Source organism: Ovis canadensis, chromosome 4 (genome assembly GCF_042477335.2).
Source record: "Ovis canadensis isolate MfBH-ARS-UI-01 breed Bighorn chromosome 4, ARS-UI_OviCan_v2, whole genome shotgun sequence".
Lineage (NCBI taxonomy): Eukaryota > Metazoa > Chordata > Mammalia > Artiodactyla > Bovidae > Ovis > Ovis canadensis.
In genome coordinates this window covers 129,789,600-129,809,104 of record NC_091248.1, presented here as the reverse complement: position 1 = coordinate 129,809,104, position 19,505 = coordinate 129,789,600, and the positions used below count along the sequence as shown (strand labels likewise).

At 39.3% G+C, this 19,505-nt stretch overlaps 1 protein-coding gene across 15 annotated transcripts in view; it reads left to right on the top strand.

The window, feature by feature from the left end:
* The window catches only part of KMT2C (lysine methyltransferase 2C), a 256,929-nt gene that overhangs the window by 66,610 nt on the left and 170,814 nt on the right, over window positions 1-19,505 (top strand). For all 15 annotated transcript variants that reach the window (XR_011256794.1, XM_069588764.1, XM_069588770.1 and 12 more), the window contains one exon: window positions 7,888-7,976. Coding sequence is in view for 12 of the 15 variants with exons in the window: in XM_069588764.1 (XP_069444865.1) it covers window positions 7,888-7,976 (89 nt within the window). In the remaining 3 variants the exon portion in view is untranslated. The remainder of the gene's footprint in view (window positions 1-7,887; window positions 7,977-19,505) is intronic.

The following is a 19,505-nucleotide window of genomic DNA, read 5'->3' as shown; positions in this document are numbered from 1 at the left end:
AAAGCCTTTTGCGGGACTGTTTCTGTTTGCACTGTGTGTGCAGTACCGAGTCACCCCTGTGGGACCTGTTAGCTTAGCTCTCAAAGGTGTTCTTAACGCTAATTCGGATCAGGCCCACCCATGGGCAGGTTGTGGTCAGTTCAGGCAAGCTCTCTCTTTTTCTGCACCTCAGCACTGAGTTCTGGGTTTCAGACTTCTTTTAGTTCAGGCCAGGGGATACGGGAGAGGTAAAATAGTAGTAAACTTAGTGATACTTTGGTGAATTTTGGTGTCTGTTCCTGGACAAACTGCTGTTAAGTTTTTAAGGCAACTCAGTGGTGGTTTCATGAATTATTTACATGCTTTATAGTTACATTCAGTGGGAGAAAAAAGTTTGGCATATATTTCTCCAACTTGTTAGAGGTGGAGCCCCTTGATATCTTTTGTTGGGAGTTTTTAAAGTGAAAAATAGGGTGTAATTTTATTTTCTTTCATTACTCTTGTTTTGACTTGGTATGTATGACAGTTGTATTATCTTCAAAAAATGGGTGGAAGAGTGTTCTTTTTTTATTTTGTGGAACAGGCCTATGTTTATAATGGATATTAGTTTTATGTAATGTCTTTGATTTTTGCCGTCAGTGGCATGCCAGCCTCATAGAATGAGTTAGAAAGTGTTCTTTTCTTATTTGTTTTTTTACAAAAGATAGTGTAGGATTAATATTGTTTCTCAAAAGTTTGATAGAATTCATCAGTAAAGCCATCAGGGATTGGATTTTCTTTTTGTGAAGGTTTTTACTTACAAATTCAATCTTTAAAATATGTGATTGGGTTACTCAGATTCTCTATTCTTAAGTCATATTTGATAATTTGTGTCTTCCAAGGATTTTGATCATTTCATCTGAGTTGCTGTTTTAGTGACAGAATTGTTTTTTAATAGAATATCATTGTCCTTTTAATGTGTATAGTCTCTCTAGTGATGACCCTCCCCTTTCAAATTTTTTATTGGTAATTTGTGAGGCTTTTTAAATTTTTCTTGATCATTTTTGTTGGTTGGTCATCTGTTCTTTCAAAGAACTATCTTTTGTTTTCAGTTTGAAAACAAACGATTGTGGTTTTATGTCATCAATTTCTGCTCTTTATTATTTCTTCCCTGCTACTTATTATAGTCTTGATTTTCATTTTTAAATTTCTTTTAAGTGGAGACCTATGTTACTATTATGAGGTTTTTTTATATAACTTTTTTAAAACTTTTTTTATTAATTGAGGTATAATCTATGTACACTATTTCAGAAGTGTCAGGTGTATGACATAATGGTTGTCAGTTGATTTGCAGTTATTAAAGGTTATATTACTCTGTTTATAAATGGAGTAATAAAACCTTTAAAATAGTTTATAAAATAACTATTATAAAATATTGATTATATTTCCTGTGTTGTATTATATATCCTTATAGCTTATTTATTTTATACATAATAGTTTATACCTCTTAATTCCCTACCCCTCTCTTGCCCCTGATATTACTATTTAAAATGGTAAATTTCCCATTCACTGCTTACCCGAATGTTACAAATTTTGAAATGCTATGTTTTCGTTTTCATTTAGCTCAAGCTATTTTCTCATTTTCTTATTTCTCCCATCAGTCTTGATGCCAGCCTGTGCTTTTTCCAGCCTGGCATTTCACGTGATGCACTCTACATATTAGTTACATAAGCTGGGTGACAGTGTACAGCTTTGACTACTCCTTTCCCGATCTGGAACCCGCCTGATCCTGGGGTCGTGCACCTGAAAGGAGTAGGTGGCCTGTTGTCCTTAGGTAGGGTGTTCTTTAACTGTCAGTTCAGTCCTTGTGGTTGGTAGCCTTAAACCTTCCATCTCTTTACTGAGCTTTGTGTCTACCTGTATCAGTTACTGAGCAGAGGGTTGTGCTAACAAGGTATAATTGTGGCTTTAAACATCTCTCCTTTCATGTTTTGAAACTTTGCTGTGGAGCGCATGCATTTTTAGGACTGTATCTCCGTGATGAAGATTCTTGCTGTCTTCATTTGGTCTGACAAGTTTTGCCTCGTAATTGTCGAGTTGAGACCATTGACCCTTAAGTAATTACTGATGTGGAGGGATTAAATCTACTTGCGCTTTGTTTTGTGTTTGTCCCTTCTCTCCCATTCTCTACTTTGTTTCCTTCTATTGATTTCCTATCTTCTTTGGGTTAATTGAATATATTTTTAGGATTCCGTTTTTATTTCCATTGGACTAATAAACTGACCGTGTGTGTTGTTTACAAAGGATTTAGGATTTACATTGCACAGTTAACTCTTCAGAGGGTGCCTCAGTTAATACCACTTCAGATAAAACCCGTACATCAGCATGCTTTTACCCTCCTATGTTTTGAACTATTTTTTCTATACATTTAAATTTTCTACATATTTTGAAACCCGCAATAAGTTATTATTTTTGCTTTGAACAGTGAGTTAATTTTTAGAGGTTTAAATATAAAAGTCTTTTATAAATTTACTCACATACCATTTATATCACTCTTTATTCTTTTGCATAGAGGAGTTTGGTCCAGATGTTTATTGAGCATTATTTTCCTTCTGTCTGAAGAATTTCCTTAACGTATAATGAAGGTTTCTTCTAACTTGTTTAGCGTTTGTTTACTTTTTGCTTTATTTTTTCTTTATTTCTCTGTTTGGCTACGTCAGGTCTCAGCTGTAACACGCAGGATCTTGGTTGTGTCGTTGAGCATCTTCTGTTGTGCTGGGCTGGCTAGCTCTGGTTGTGGAGCACGGACTTTGTTGCCCCACTGGCATATGGGATCCTAGTTCCCTGACCAGGGATCAAACCTGCGTACCCTGCAGCGCAAAGTGGATTCTTAAGCACTGGTACACCAGGGAGGTCCTACTATTATTTTTGAAGGATGCTTTTTGTTGTACGTTTTATTCAACGGTTTATGGGTGTTTCCCCCCCTTTAATTTTCTTCCAAGCACTTTTAAATATCCTTTCAGATGAAAAGGTTGCAGTCATTATTTTTGTTACTCTGTAAACAGTCAGTATGTCTTTTGAGGGGAGTTTGCTTTTAGGAATTTCTTTTTCTTGCTGTTTGTCAGCAGATTGACTGTTAAGTGCCTTACTGGAGGGGAGTGTGTGTATTTGTGTGTTAGGAATTTTGTTGTGCTTCTTGTGTCTTTTTGTTTTGTTTCTTTTTATTTATTTATTTGGCTGTGCTAGGTTTTACTTGACTTCCTGGTGGCTCAAATGGTAAAGCAGGTTTTTACTTGGCAGCATGTGGGATGTAGTTCCCTTGACCAGGGATCAAACCTGGGCTCCCTGCATTGGGAGCCCAGAGTCTTAGCCACCAGATCACCAGAGAAGTCCCTGTGGGTTTTTATTTTTTTCTAATTTGTAAGATTTTGTTGCTATTATTTCTCTAAATATTTTTTCCATTCCCTTCCCTCCTAGTCAAGCTTCACACATACTAGACTGGTTGTTACTGTCCCAGAGGACACTGCATGTAGCTGTTTGTCTTTTTTTCACTTTGTCCTTTATTTGGGGAAGGTTTTTGTTTGTTTTGCTATGTTTTGAAGGTCAGTCATGTTTCTTTTGCAGTTTCTAATCAGATCTTTCAAAGTGAAGTTTTCATATGATGTCATCTTTTGATGTTAGCCTTTATCATCTTCCATTTCGCTTCTTTTTTCGTGTTTTCCATACTCACTAAGCATGAGGAATAGTGATACTAGCTGGTTTAATATCCATGCTTATGTCTGTCTTCTCTGTTTTCTGTTTCTAATCCTTGATTTTTCTTCTGGTTTTGTCTTTTTTTTTTTTTTTCCTTTTTGGCCACCAGTTGAATTAATTGTGGGTCATTTTGATTCTGTTGTTGCTTTTGTCAGCTCTTTTAAGGCTGGTCTAGAATAGTGTTTGTTCTAGGCTTCATGTAGCCCTCTTTCTAAAGGTGTAGTCCCTGAGGGCTTACACTCTGGCCAGAGGGAGCATGACTGATTCCTGGCTCATGGTGAGCTCTGGGACTCTGTATTGCATCTTTTCTCTATTGGGTCTTGCCTTGGAAGCAGTTCCTGTTCAGCCTTGTGAGGTTTTATACCACAACGGCACAGTTTGGTGTTCAGATTAAAACTCAAGGGTAGCAGATTTCTGGAGCTTTTTCTCTGCTCCCTCGTTCTGTGTACTCTGCTCCACAAATTCTCCTCCGTTCGCCCCCTTAACTAACGATTTCTCTGTGTTCATTTGAGCACAGTTGCCAGCCCTGAGTTCCCTCTGTGTGCTGCAGTTCATAAACTAACCCACGTGGAAAGCCTCTGTGAGGGTGGGGCTCACCTTTTTGATTTCCTTTCCTCAGGGATTACGGTTCTCTCCCTGCCTGTTGTCCAGTGTCTGATAATACTGTTTCTTATGCTTCGTCTGTTTATGAGTGTCACTCAGTCGTGTCCGACTCTTTGTGACCCCATGGACTGTAGCCCACCAGGCTCCTCCGTCCGTGGGATTCTGCAGGCAAGAATGCTGGAGTGGGTTGCCATGCCCTCCTCCAGGGGATCTCCCCAACCCGGGGATTGAACCCGGGGCTCCCGCATTGGCAGGTGGATGCTTCACAGTCTGAGCCCTCAGGTTGTTTTAGGAATTCAAATTAGTTTTTTTTAAGTAGTTTTAATTTTTATAAGATTAACAAGAAACACTGAATTCTGGAAAAATTTCTCAAATAGAGTTAGTTGTATTATTTTACTTCATATTTCTTTGCAGCAAAGTGAAACAAGGAAAAGCAAGATGAAAAGGTTATGAGATATAAAGGATAAAGAGAAGGGAGAAAAACTAAAGAAAGATTAAAATGAATAATCTTTGTGTTATCGTTTGTAATTGGACTATTTAAAACCAAAACCGAGAACATGTGAACGTGCTATGAAAATCTATGCACCAGTTTGGAAATTGCCAACTGCTGTGAGTTTGACAATATGACCTTTTATGTTTCGAATTCAGAAAAATCAAATTTCTGATGTCAATACATTGATCCATTGACAGAAGTAGTAGAATTCTGATGGATTGATGAATGTAAAAAGCATGTTTTCAGTGGTGCCAAAAATCAAGAATGGAAGAAATAAATAGAAGCAGGAAGAAAAGCAAGGCAAAAATTAAAATTTATTTTTTAGGGGTAAATACCACCATTCAGGGGCTTCCCTGGTGGCTCAGTGGTGTAAAGAATCTGCCTGCCAATACAGGAGAAGCGAGTTTGATCCCTGGATCAGGATCCCCTGGAGTAGGAAATGGCAACCCACACCAGTATTCTTGTCTGGGAAATCACACGACAGAGGAGCCTGGTGGGCTACAGTCCATGGGGACACAAAGAGTCGGACACGACTTAGCAGCTAAACAGTAACTACCACCATGATGCAGACGACCAACACATTGAGATACTAACAAGATAAAACAAGTTTGACGTAAAGCCAGTTGGCGAGCATAGTGGTGAGAGAAACTTAGAACAGGGCATTGGCCTGGGAGATTAGGGTTAGCCAGCAAAGCTATGTGTGTTTCAGTGTTTTCAGCAGTGAGCTGACACAGTTATGAAGAACATGAAGGAAAGATTAAATATAAATTTTACTTCCATAATCTCTCTTGAATTAATTTCTTATTCTCTTTCCCGTTACAGTAGTCATGTTGGGATTATTTCAAGAGTTTCCTGTCTCCCTGTATCCAGTCATTATATTGGTCTGCAAGTTTCTAAACAAATCCCCACCCCCGCCTTTAAAAAAAATACTCTTAGGCCGCCTGTCTCCTCGCAGCTTCTCTCAGTCTGCTGAGCAGCATTGCTGAGCTCCGGCAGTGTGTCCTTGCTGTCCTGCAGCTCTTCTCTTAAGAACTTAGCATTTGCTGTTTCTTCTACTGAGCGCTATTTCACCAGACATCTGCCTGCTTCGGTTCCTGTTCTACTTGACATCTGTACTCAAGTGTCTCCTTACTCAGATGAATTTTATTTCGTGAAGTTTATTTTGTGAATGTAAAAGAGTCGGACACAACTGAGTGACTGATTTTTAAATGTATTTAAACAGACAGCTAGTCCTTCATTCTTTCCCTTTTTTCCCCTAGTATTTTCCTGTGTTTTATTTGTTTTCAATAATAAAAAATATATCTTCCTACTAGAGAGTAGTTTGGATAAGGCAGGGATTTTGTTTGTTTATCCAGTGTTTTAACAGAGCCAGACATAAGGAGGGTTGATTGAGTTGTCTAACGTTGCTTGTTAAATGTATTGTCTAAATACTTGCTTAAAATGCTTTTAATGTTTCTGAGAGTGAGATGTTAAAATCGCCCATAATGATTGTGAAACTAGCAATTTCTTTCTGTTGTTCTTTGTTTTATGTAATTTGAAGTTCTATTAAGTTACACTGCTGAATTATTTTCATCGTTAAATAACGGCAGCATTAAGTTTTAAGCCATTTATATTTGCTGTGTAAACTCATATTTATTTCTGTCCTATTTTCTATTTACCAGGTGTTTTTTTCCTCCTGGTCTGCCTGCTGTTGGACTGATCAAACCTTCGTTCCCCTGCTCCCTTTTTAATCCTTTAATTGTTTTAAGTTAAACATAACAAGTTGCCTTAATAAATTCTAAAGATAATTATTCTTTCCCTTTTCCCATGAACAGTAAAATCAGCCTTAGCCTCAATCTCCCCTTCCCAAAATTTTTGTCATCTTATTCTGCCTCTTTTCCTTCTTCTTATGAATGATGGTGTTTTGACTGCTTGACTTGGCATGTTATATTGGCAGATTTCTAATATTAAATTACACTTGCATTCTGATTATTGGTATTTTATTTAGATTTTTTTCATCCACAATTTTTGGATATGTTAGGGTTTTGGTTCAGGTATCTTTTTTTAATTTTAGGGAGGGTCAGGATGACTTTAGACAGTTCATAGTAGTTTATTTATCAAATATTTGAACTTTGATTACTTTAACTTAAAGGATTTATACATTTCCTTTATTAGTTTTGATGGATGTATTTCCTTTAAAAAGTAAAATTTAAATGGGTTTCCTGTTGTTTAAAACAGCCTTTTGAGTTATTTTTTTCATATTATTTTCTCTATTTCTTAATTGTTTTCGACTCTTTCGATATTTTTCAAATAAATAGTTCATTTGTGCCCTTTCTTTTAAAGTAATGAAATAATTTAAAGCTCTGAAATTATCTGAATACTGATTTATCAGTTTCTAAGTTTTTTTTACATGTAGTGTCTTTTTTGTGTGTTTAATTTTTTTTGACTCATTTATTTATGAGACATCAAAGATGTTAAAGGCCTTAGTTTTTAAAAACTGTATTGGTTAAAAAAAAAATCTTACTTTACCATGATTCTTAACATTTATTTGACTTTTACTGAAGTGTTTATAAGTTAAAAAATCCATCACACTTCTCGTGTGATTAAATCATGTTTTAGGTTTTTTGGCGGGGGGCATGGTTTGCAGGGGTATGCCTCACTTTCTCCTTAAGGAGTAAAATTTTAGAAATAGAGATCACAGATGTCACTCCCCAATTTCATTAGATCCAGAGGTATAACCCAGTGTGTGCACTTTGAAAAGAGCCACCTGGGCAGTTAAAAGCCACTGCTGTGGACAGGGAGTCATCTCGAGGTCTGATAAAAGAGGGGAAAGCCTCATCTGAGGAATGTGTGAAGAAGTGAGTTATGATGACACAGACATAGTAATGTGGGCCTGCCCCCATGTTTGGGTGTAAGGAGCAGCTGAATCTGTGGGGAAAGCAACTGTGCAGTGTGGCATGTACTGTCTGACATGGTAAAATGAAGGGAGGATTGCCTAAATCATTTTATTCTATGTACCTTTCAGTTGTGCTTTATTTTGAGTAGAATTCTAAGTCTTCAAATGTACTGTTTAATTATATGTGTTTATTCTTTGTCTGCAGGCCTCGGAGTAGAGGAAAAGCTGCAGCGGAAGATGAGGACAGCATGGATGGACTGGAGACAGCAGAAACAGAAAACATTGTGGAAACAGGTGTCAAAGCTTAATTAGAAAATTTAGAAATTTACACAGTACTTTGCACAAGTAGCGTTTGTCTGTTCACTGAGTTCTAAAGTGTCCACGTTCTGAAGTAGTTTGACAAGTAATGACAAAGTGAAAATGCGGTTTTCTTTCTTTTTCCCCCCAAAGCTCTGATTTAGTAGAAATCATTTAAACTCTGTATAGAAATATTTTATTAAAGCAGAATTAAAACTGGAATAAACGTAATTCTAGGCCATTTGCGTGCTAACTAACTCCTGGTAAATTTCTGGCTTATGAACCATCTGGTGTTTGTTTATTGTGTTAGTATGTAGGTGAGGAAAAAAGTCCATTTCATTAGCTAATAATACTGTGAACTGCTGGGTTAAACCAGACCAAATACTTTCTTGTCTCTTGGACTTTCTGGTGCCTTGAGGAAGCTAATGTGTTTTTGCATGTGCTAGAGGAAGCTAGAGTAAGTTGCCAAGGTAGTTTCCAAAATTCACCCCGAGTTAGTGATTTAATAAGCTGTCAAAGGAAGCGGGTTTCATACCATGTTCAGAGGCCTGTCTAGGCGAGGTGGCCTCTTGGTGTTTTCACAGTTGTTGGATAGAGTGTAGACATAGTTGACAGGCTTCTTCTCTGAAGTTGAATGGCATCTCCTTGCTGCTTGAAGGAGAAAATTAAAGAAAATACAGAGAAAATTAGAAATTGCTACATCTTTTAAAATATTGTTTTCCATGAAATACTTTTGGTTATCCCATGTGTTTCTGTTATATGCCTGTAATTCTTGAAAAGGCTTCAGAAGTCCAGCAGTTCTCATTGCTTTTCCCTTAGGGTCTAGTTAAGTAGACAGATCAGGGAGAAGCTGGAAGTTCAGAATGCTTCTCCTTACATTTTACCCCTTTGGTGCACATTCATTACCACGTTAATATTTTATACTTGGATTTATTTCAGTTCCCCACAAGTTGTTTTTCATAGTTTTTCCCCTTAATTTTAATTTTTTTCTGTACTTTGTTCTGTTAATATCGTGTCAAAAGTGATTTGTACTTTTGAGCAACATTTATGATTAAGTAGACGTCCCTCTAAGCCAGTGCGCTGACTGCCCGCAGTCCCGGCTCGCAGTGGCGCCGTCTCCCTGTCTGTGTCATCCTTGGAAGACTCAGCGCCTCCGTCTGTTTTCCTCTCCTTGTCCCATTGTCCCTTCTCATAATCTATTCAATACCCAGATCTAGTGGCGCCTTCCTTTCCTCAACAGTCCTCTCTGCAGCCCATGCGAGCCACTCATTCCTTTATTTATTGGGCTGCGCTGGGTCTTCGTGGCAGCCCTTGGAGGCTTCTCGTTGCCCTGTGGAGCCTGGGCTCCAGAGGGTGCAGGCTGAGCAGTTGGGGCATGTAGGCTTAGGTGCCCAGCGGCATGTCGGATCTTAGTACCCTGACCAGGGATTGAGCCTGGGTCCCCTGTCTTTGTAAGGCAGATTCTCAACCTGCCACCTCAACCTCTGGGCCACCTGGGAAGTCCCAGCCTCTCTTTCTTATGGCCGTACTGTAGCCTTTAATATTGTATCACTTACTAGGACAATTGCTGTTTCACTTCGAAAATCTCAGTTTCAAGTCTAACTTCTTTCACCAAAGCAATATCCACATCACTGTAACCCTTCAGCCATAGTGACTTGTCCAACTTAATGATCTTACCGATGGGGTTTGTCAGCCTCTTTTTCTCATTCAGATGCTGTCATCCATTATGGTAGTCTCTCTCTCATGCACCTTAAACTTCCTTGCCATCCTCCCACTGTCCTGGTTTCAAAACGAAACTCACACTCTGCATTGCGGCAGCCAGTGACTGGAGAAAACCTCAGCCTCCAGTGGTCATGGTTGACTTCCCACTCATACCACTTACACCTAGAGTTCTCTCACCCGTTATCAGCGATCATCCCTTCACTACCTTCTCTTCTCTCAGGCTTTTGACACCTCCTTTTCCGTTTTTCAGTTGATTATCTTACTTATTTCAATTAAAAAAAAAGCAATCAGGAAAGAAACTCCACAGTTATCCACCATCAGATCTTCTTTCCTGCTCTCATCTCTACCCCTCTGTTTTACCAGCCCTCCTGTTGAAATGGGATAGAGTCCCTGGGGTTTCTACAGCCAGCTCCTCTGCCAGTGTCCCTGGTTCTGTCCCCCTTCCCCCTTCAGTTTTCCTTGGTTCCAGCGTCTTGAGCCCCCTCGCTCAGAGAATTATTTCCATTAGTGTTAAGCATTTGCTACACTGTCACTTTTTTTTTTTTAACTTTTTATTTTACATTAGAGTAAGGTGATTAAAAATGTTAGGTTAGTTTCAGGTGTACAGGAGAGTGGTTCAGTTACACCCATAGATGTATCTGTCCTTTTTCAAATTCTGTTCCTATCTAGGTTGTTAGATAGCATTGAGCGGTTGTGTGTGCTGCACAGTAAGCAGGCCCTTGTTGGTTACCCGTTTTAAACGTAGCAGTGTACAGTGTCGCCCTTCTTAAACAGAAGCGCCTTCTCTCGATGGGATGTCGCTTTCAGTCACTGTGTCCCTTCTGTGCTCGTCTTCACAGCAGAAGCTCGTGAAAGAATTGTCTGTACTTACGGTTCAGTTCAGTCGCTTAGTCGTGTCTGACTGTTTGTGACCCCGTGGGCTGCAGCACACCAGGCCTCCCTGTCCATCACCAACTCCCAGAGTTTACTTAAACTCATGTCCATGGATTTGGTGCTGCCATCCAACCATCTCATCCTCCGTCGTCCCCTTCTCCTCCTGCCTTCAATCTTTCTCAGTATCAGGGTCTTTTCCAATGAATCAGATCTTCCCATCAGGTGGCCAGAGTATTGGAGTTTCAGCTTCAGCATCAGTCCTTCCAGTGAATATTCAGGATTGTATGGTAGCTGCTTATTTTTGACCATTTTCTCATGAACCTGCTACAGGCAAACTTTCTTCCGCTCGCTCTAGTAAAACTGTTTTGATCTCATGTTGCCAGAACCACCATTGAGTCTTTGCTTACCTTGAATATTCAGTCTCATTTCGTGCCGCTAACGTTTTCAGGAGTGAAAGTCTCTCTTTTTTTCATTTGACTTTCAGGATGCAGCATTCTCTTGTTCTTTCCTACCTCACTGGTCTCTTCCTTTCTTTTTTGCTCAACTTTTCACAGGTTAGGTGGTCTCATGCAGCTTAGTTGCTGTAACTGCTGTCTGCATGCTGGTGTCTCTAAACGTTCCATTGCCAGCTCTTTCCTTACTTTGAACGCAGCCAGTGTCTTCACCTTACTTCTTAACATCTCCTCTTAGATGTCTCCAGTGGATCCCTAGCTTAACATGTCTTCTGTGGAACCACTGGTTGTTCCCAAACCTTCTCCTCCTCCAGGGTTCCTGCCTCAGCAAATGACATCATGTACCGTTCAGGCTAAAAACACGGAGGCTGTTGGAAAATGCTTCGGGCCTTGCCTTAGTCCCCCGTCCAGATTTCAGACAGCTCTCATCTCCTCGCCGTGGCCACTCCAGAGCTCAGATCGCCACTGTTCGTGTGAATTGCTGCCAAGCTGCCAGCTGGTCTCACTGCCACCCATTCTGGTCTTGTTCTCCATGTCGTGGCAGAGTGAGCGTCTAATACCCCCAGTGAGGACTTCCCTGGTGGTCCAGTGGCTAAGACTCCGAGCTTCCAATGCAGGGCCCCGAGTTCAGTCCCTAGTCAGGTACCTAGATCCCACATACCACGACTAAGATCAGCCAACCACATAAATAAATGTGACTGTGGATTCAAATAAATTAATTAATTTAAAAAAGAAGACAAACCCAGGAGTCTTTTACTTTCCTTCTGTCAGCTCTCCAAGGCCTCCAGTGACACTTAAGACCCTAAGTCCGTTTGCGATCTTCACGCTCTTCTGACCTCACTACCTGTCCAGCCGCATCTCCTGTCTTCCCCTTGCTCTCCGGGCTCCAGCCCTTTCTCAGGCACTTTTTTGTCTTCTTAGCTGAGAGCCCCTTTCCCCCAGACCCTCATGGGACTTATTATCTGACTTCAGCCAACTCTCTGCTCCGTGCTCCCTTGTCAGAGAGGCCTTTCCTGCCCAGCCTGTCAAAAAGCAGCCCTTGGTGAGCTTGTCCTCTTCTCCCGCTTTGCCTTTCCTCCTCGTGTTTACAGATACGGCATTGTGTTACATACTTGCCTATTGTGTGCCTTGTATCCTAGAATGTGAGCCTCCTGAGGTCAGGGGTTCGTCTCCTCCGTGGGCATGTCCCCAGCCCTCGGACACTTCACACACGCAATAGGCGTCACTAAGCAGTAGTGCATTCTTGTACTTTACTTAAGTGTTTCCTAAGCTACTGCTGTTCTTCGAGCATCACCACATAAGTAAAATTTTGGCATTTAATTTTTTCTTGCCTGAGGAGCCCTCAAATAGACGATCTTCTCTTGCTGTCTTCTGTGAGATTTCAGTGCAAATAAAATTTACTGAAAGGATTTAACAGGAGCAGGATGATGTATATGTATGTGTGTATATATATATATATCTCATTCTGTCCTTCTGTATGAAAGTTAAATAAAGCCAAACGTCTCAGTCTTTGCTCTGTCTTTGTGCTTGGGGAGACCTTTGTCTGGCTCCTTTAGTGCACACACAGAGCAAGAAGAATAGTAAAGAAAAGGATAAAGAACAATTGTTAAAATCACCAACCTGCAAGCAAAGAGAAGAAAGAGTTCCGTAAATCTCTGGTCAGTTTAAAAGCCCATTCCAGTTGACTGCAGGGCTTCAGCATCTCTGCACATTTCTCTTTCCAGGCCCGAGATTTATCAGAAGGCCTCTCACCCTGGAAACTGTGTGCCTTGATACATTAAAAAAAAATGATTTGTAGTAATTTAACATTGTTTATTAACAGTGTTTATTCTTTAGGATGTGTGTGTGTGTGTGAGGGGTAAGTGGTGGGAATGAGTCATTGGGAAGGTAGCAAGAATACTCACAGTTTTTATGGTGAGAACATTCCCTCTTTGTAGCTGGTGATGTTGTCAGTTCTGTGTACATTTTTCTTTATAAATAAAATCCACTGAATGAAGTGCTAGTTACTTGAGAGAAATTCCACTTTTTTTTTTTTTAAAGAATCATTATATAATCAGGGCTTTGCAAACTTGTTTTAGTTAATTATAATTGGTTAATTATAATTTAGCTAATTATAATTAAAGTTTGCTTTTTTTTTAACTGCTTACGTTGTCTTAGTGTGGTTAGTGGGAACCCATTTTTGTCTGGAATTTGAGTCCTTTTTAATATCATCTCAATGTTTCAAAGCTATTGTTTGCTGGGAAGAGTATTTTTCAGGCCCATCTTCGATATTCTCTGGGCTTCTGGATATGAATTCGACTATTCCACCAGGACTCATAGTTCTTTTTGCTGGAGAATAGTACAAGAGATGAAAAGTCTGGGCTCCCAAGATGCTCACCTATTTCTGCTGAGAGTTAGTTATGGCGTCCGTCAGTCATTACAGAGGTGGGAGGCTGCCTGTATGTGCTGGTAAATTGCAGTTCCCATTGATACTGTCAGTTTGTCTCTAGCATAATTTTAAATAGCCTTTACCTTACAGAAGTTACAGGTTCACTGTAGCTATAGTTCTGTAACTACGGCAGTTATGGGGTTGGAGTGGAAGGCACGTTACTTCCTGTTTGCTTCCTGCCCCCCACCCCCACCCCCCGCCCCAGCTGCCCATTTCTCAACTCGCCCTCCAGCCCTGGCACATCCATGCTGACTGACCACGCTGCGATGCTGCCCCCTTTCACCTTCAGCCCCTGGCTCACATTAGCGTTCACTCTTGGATTTGTGCTCTGTGGATTTGGGAAAAGGTATAATATGCTGACATGTGTCTGTCAGTAAGGTATCAAACAGATACCGTCGCTGTCGTGAAAGTCCTCCATCCTTTGCCTGTTCATCCTTTCCTCCCCTTTCCACCCTGGCAACCATTGTTCTTCTTACTGTCTCCGTAGCTTTGTCTTTTCCAAGATGTCATAGAACTGGAATCATACAATATGTAGCCTTTTCAGGTTAGCTCGTTTCACATAGTGGTATACATTTAAGTTCTTTTCATGGCTTAAAAACGCATTTCTTTTTATTGCTGAATAATTTTCTGTAGTATGTATGTACAACAGTTTATCTGTTCACCTTCTGAAGTACATCTTGGGTGATTCCAAATTTTCACAGTTTTGAATAAAACTGCTATAAACATTTGTGTACAGAGTTTTTGTGTAGACATAAGTTTTTGACTCCTTTGGGTAAATACCAAGGAGGAGGATTGCTGGATTGAATGGTGAGAATTAAGAGTTCTTCATATATTTTGGGCAACAGTGCTTCATAGGCTGCGTCTTTTGCTAATATTTTGTCTAGGCTGTGGCTTTTCTTTATATATCTACTAGTTGGCAGTGTTTTCTGTAGAGCAGAAATTTTAAATTTTAATCAAGTCTGACCTGTCATTTGTTTCTCTCATCATCATGCTTTTGATGTTGTATCTAAAATGTCATTGCTGAACCCAAGCTCATCTGGGTTTCCTTCTGTGGTGGTCTTAACCATTACACTGCCAGGGAGGGTACTCATATTAGGATCAATTCGTTGATATCCACAAAATAACATGATGGATTTTGATTAGGATTGCATTGAGTTTATAGATCAAATTGGGGAGAACTGACATCTTGGTAGTGCTGAGTTTTATAGTTCACTGCCATGGAATAACTGCTTACTGCTGTGATTTTTCTTCATTAGAGTTCTGTAGTTTTAGACATGTATTAAATAGATCTTGTGCGTATTTTGTTGGCTTTATACCGAAGTAGTTTTTGAGGGGAGTGCTAATGTGAATTTTAAAATTTATTTCCAATTTCACTTGTTCATTATTGGTGTATAGGAAAGTGATTTACTTTTGTATATTAACCTTGTATCCAGAGACCTTGCTATATAGACAAGGAGATTTTGTTGTTTCTTCCAGATTTTCTACATGGACAGTCATCATGTCTTTGGACAGAAGATACTTTTTATTTCTCCTTCTAAATCAGTATCTCTTTTGTCTCTTTCTCAAGTCTTGTTGCAGTAGCTGGAACTTAAAGATGATGTTCAGAAGGAGTTGTTCCTCGTCTTAGTGGGAAAGCTTTAGTCTCTCACCGCAAAACATAGGGTTGGTATAGGTTTTTTGTTAGGAATTCTTTGTCAAATTGAGAAAGTTCCCCTGTATTCTTACTAATAGTTTGTTGAAAGTTGTTTCGTTGTTGTTTAAAGTCATGAATGGCTGTTGTGATTTTTGTCAGATGCTTTTTCTACATCTATTGATACGATCATGTGACTTTTCTTTTTTAGCCTATTGATGTAATGGATTACATTTATTGATCTTCAGATGTTGAACCAGCCTTGTGTACCTGGGATAAATCCTACTTGGTTGTGGTGTATAATTCTTTATATACATATTTAGATTTAATTGATTAAAATTTTGTTGAGGGCTTTTTGCATCTGTTCATGAGAGCTATTGATCTGTCAGTTTGGGGTTTTTCTTTTTTCCCTTTTTTGATGTCTATTTTTGGTATTACGGTAGTGCTGGCCTCACAGAATGAGTTGGGAAATAATCCATCTGCTGCTGTCTTTCAGAAGAGATTGTAGAGAATTGGTATAATATCTTCCTTAAGTGTTTAGTGGAATTCACCAGTGAACCCACTTGTGCCTGGTGCTTTCTGTTTTAGAAGTTTATTAATTATTGATTCAGTTTCTTTATTGGATGTAGGCCCATTCAGATTGTTTCTTTTAGTGATGCTTTTGCTTTGCTTTAAAAGTCACTCAGTTGTGTCTGACTCTTTGCGACTCCATGGACTATACAATCCATGGAATTCTCCAGGTCAGAATACTGGAGTGGGTAGCCGTTCCCTTCTCCAGAGGGTCTTCGCAACCCAGGGATTGAACTGAGGTCTTCCCGCATTACAGGTGGATTCTTTACCACCTGAGCTGCCAGAGTGTTGGCAAATTGTGCCTTTCAAGGAACTGGCAGATTTGTGGGCATAGATTTGTTCATAGTATTCCTTTAGTATCCTTTTAATGCCCATGGGACCTAGTGGTGGCCCCTCTTTAATTTCTAATATTAGTAATTCCATCTTCTCTCTTCTTTTCTTAGATAAGCTAGCTAGACTTATCAATTTTATTGAGCTTTTCAAAGAAACAGCTTTTGGTTTCACTGATTTCCGCCCCCCCCCCTTGATTTCCTATTATCAATTTCATTGGTTTCTGCTCTAATTTGTGTTATTTCTTTTCTTCTGCCTTGTTTTGTATTTAACTTGCTATTCTTTTTCCATTTTCATAAAGTGGAAGCTTGGTTTATTGGTTTTTAGATCTTTCTTTGTTTGTTATGTATACATTCAATGCTGCCAATTTCCCTTCTGTTGGTGCTGAGAGCAGGCATTCTAGGACTCCTATCATTTTAAATTTGTTTCAAGGCACAGAAACAAATGTATCTGGTCTGTTGGTAGATCTTCCCTCTGAGCTGTGGAAGAATGTGTACGCTGCTGCTGTTGGATGAAGTGGTCCATTAGATCCAGTTGGTTGATGGTGGTGTAGAGCTCAGCTGTCTTACAGATTTTCTGTTTGCTGCATCTCTTTTTGATAGATGGCTGTTAACGTCCCTATGTATGAGGGTGGATTCATACATCTGTCCTTTCAGTTCTCTCCATTTTTGCCCATGTATTTTGCCCTCTGTTGTTAGGTGCATATGTGTTAAAAATTGTTACGTGTTGCTGGAGAATTGATGTATCATATATACATACAGTTATGTAATGTTCCTTTTTATTCTGATACGTTTACTTGCTGTGAAATCTGTTGTGTCTGAAATCAATATAGCTTCTCCTTTTTTTTAAATTTTAAATCTGATATCTACTCTCTTAGCAAGTTTTCAGTATTCAATATTACAGTACTATTAACTATAGTCATCATTGCTGGTACATAGATCTCCATACGTATTCATTCTGTATAACTGCAACTTCCTACACAATGGCCAACAGCTCCCTATTTCCCCCACTCCTAGCTGCTGGTAAGAACTGTATTTCTCTCTGTCCAGCTTTATATTTTTTATTAGGATTTTGACTTAGATTGTTAGCTTTTCTAGGCTGCAGAGTTTTCAAAGTCCACTGGAGGGAACTTTTCCCAAATTTTCCTTGGAACATCAGTTCTGTTCTCAAGAATCTGAAGAGTTGGTGAGCATTGGCTTGAATCCTTCCTTCCATATTTTGATTAACACATGGTTAAATGACATCTTTAAGACTATATCATTAACAGTTTTATCCAATGCTTTTAGTTCATAGTAAATGTCAGTCTTGCCTAGGGGACCTCATTTTTCATGATGAAAGAACACAAAACGGGTGGTGCTTGTATCTCGGCATTCTCTCAGTATAGACCAATCTCTCAATTATCCAAGTCTTTTTCTAAGAATCACCTCAACTCTTTATGAGTATCCACTCCAACTTCCTTTTCATAAATTCTGCCTTGATCATGAGACTTCAGTAAGCCTGTTTCTCTGGAGTTTCTGTGTAGCCAGAACTGTTTGTACAATAATTCTTTGTGGAGACATTTTTAATGGATATTGTGTTTTACCTGAAAGTCTAGACATGATATTTAATTAACCTTTATATTTGAATGAGTTTAGCAGATCTAGAGGTGAAACTCACTAAAAGCCCCAAGAAGAGGAGCTATTATAAATGACACACACAGAAAAGGCATTCTTGGTTGCTAAGTTGTGTCCCGACTCTTTTCGACCCCATGGACTGTATCCTGCCAGGCTTCTCTGTCCATGGGATTTTCCAGGCAGGAATACTGGAGTGGGTTGTCATTTCCTCCCCAAATGGATCTTTCCGACCCAGGGATAGAACCTGTGTCTCCTGCCTTAGCAGGTGGATTCTTTACCACTGCACCACCTGGGGTCCACCCTCCCGCCCCTCCAAAAAAAAAAAACCCCAGCACAAACTGGCCTCAAATTGTACATTACTGATATATGAAAATATAATCTATTTTTGTATGTTTGATTGGTATTAAACTCATTTGTTACATACTAACTGTAAGAAACTTTTATGGATGTTGTTTCCAACTTATGATGTAGATGTTTGATTATTATTATATATATATATATTTTTTTTTTTAGTAATTACTAAACCAAAAGGGGAAAAGGGTATTGAAGGTTAATATTTCTTTTAACATGATTTCTAGTGCTTTCCCTGGGTTTGAATATTATAGTTCTTATTTTATAAATGGTGTTCGATTGTAAGTTTGGTCTCGCCTTTGACTTTTTGAAATTTTTAATCGGAGGATAATTGCTTCACAATACTGTTAGTTTCTGCTGTGTATCAACGTGAATTGGGCACAGGTATACATATGTCCCCTCCCTCTTGGACTGTGCATCTCCTCTTTCACTTCTATGATGTTTAAGAGGATTTAAAACATTTCCAGGTGTTCCTGTGAATTTTATCCTTGTTTTATTACTTTTCATTGCTAACTGTTGTGTTGGTTTGGTACACTTTTTATGCTTTGGAATTTGAGGTTTCTTGCCATGTTCATCAGCTTTGAAAATTCCCAGCTGTTATATATTCAAATACTGCTCTCGTACCATTCATTCTTTCTTCTGCTTGAAGGCTCATTAGACTGATTTACTGTGTTCGGAGTCATTTACCCTCTGTTGTGGATTTTTTATACTTTTGTCCCTGTGTCCTTTCTTCTAGGCAGATCTTACAGTTTTCTTACCCCTTTTAGCTATCTAACCTCTTATTAAGTGTATCAAGTAAGTCCATGTGTTTGTTTTCTTTTTAATTTGGCTGCTCCAGGCTTAAGTTGGGGCATGTGGGATCTAGTTCTTTGACCAGGTATTGAACCCAGGCACCCTGCATTGGGAGCCCAGAGTCTTAACCACTGGACCACCAGGGAAGTCCCCATGTGTTACATTTTAAAAGTTCTTTATTATTTTTTTTTCAAGTTTGCGTTTTTTTAAAAAATAATTTTTAGTTCCCTCCTGAAAACTTTAATGCTTGAATTCTATTACTTTTAACATAATACATACAGTTAGTTTAAAATTGTTTGATTATTTTAATATCTGAAGTCTGTGGGTTTGTTTCAGCTGTTTCTGCTCATTCTTGCCTGTGTAATCCTGTCTCCTCAGGTAACTGATTATCTGTGTTTGTGTACAGGATAATATACTTGACAGTGTATTTGTAGAAACAGATTGATGATCATTTTTTCCCCTCAAAGGTAGTTTTTCTTTGATTTCTTTTTTTCCTGGTACCTAGGGGCACTCGTTTTTAAGGACCACCTCAGTTCACGTTTACACTCCATTTTCTGTTCCAAGCACGTGACTCAGCGCTGTGCAGCAGTCCTTGCAGAAATTGATTTCTGTTTCACTCTTCCTGTTAACACCCAGCCCTCTGGGGTTCCTGCCACCCTGAGTTCCCAGGATGTTGCAGGCTTCTAGAACCATCCATGCGTCTTGAAAGTCAGAGCGAGTGCTCTTAGTCGCCTCTTCCCAGGCAGCTGACACCCCCTTGGGAAA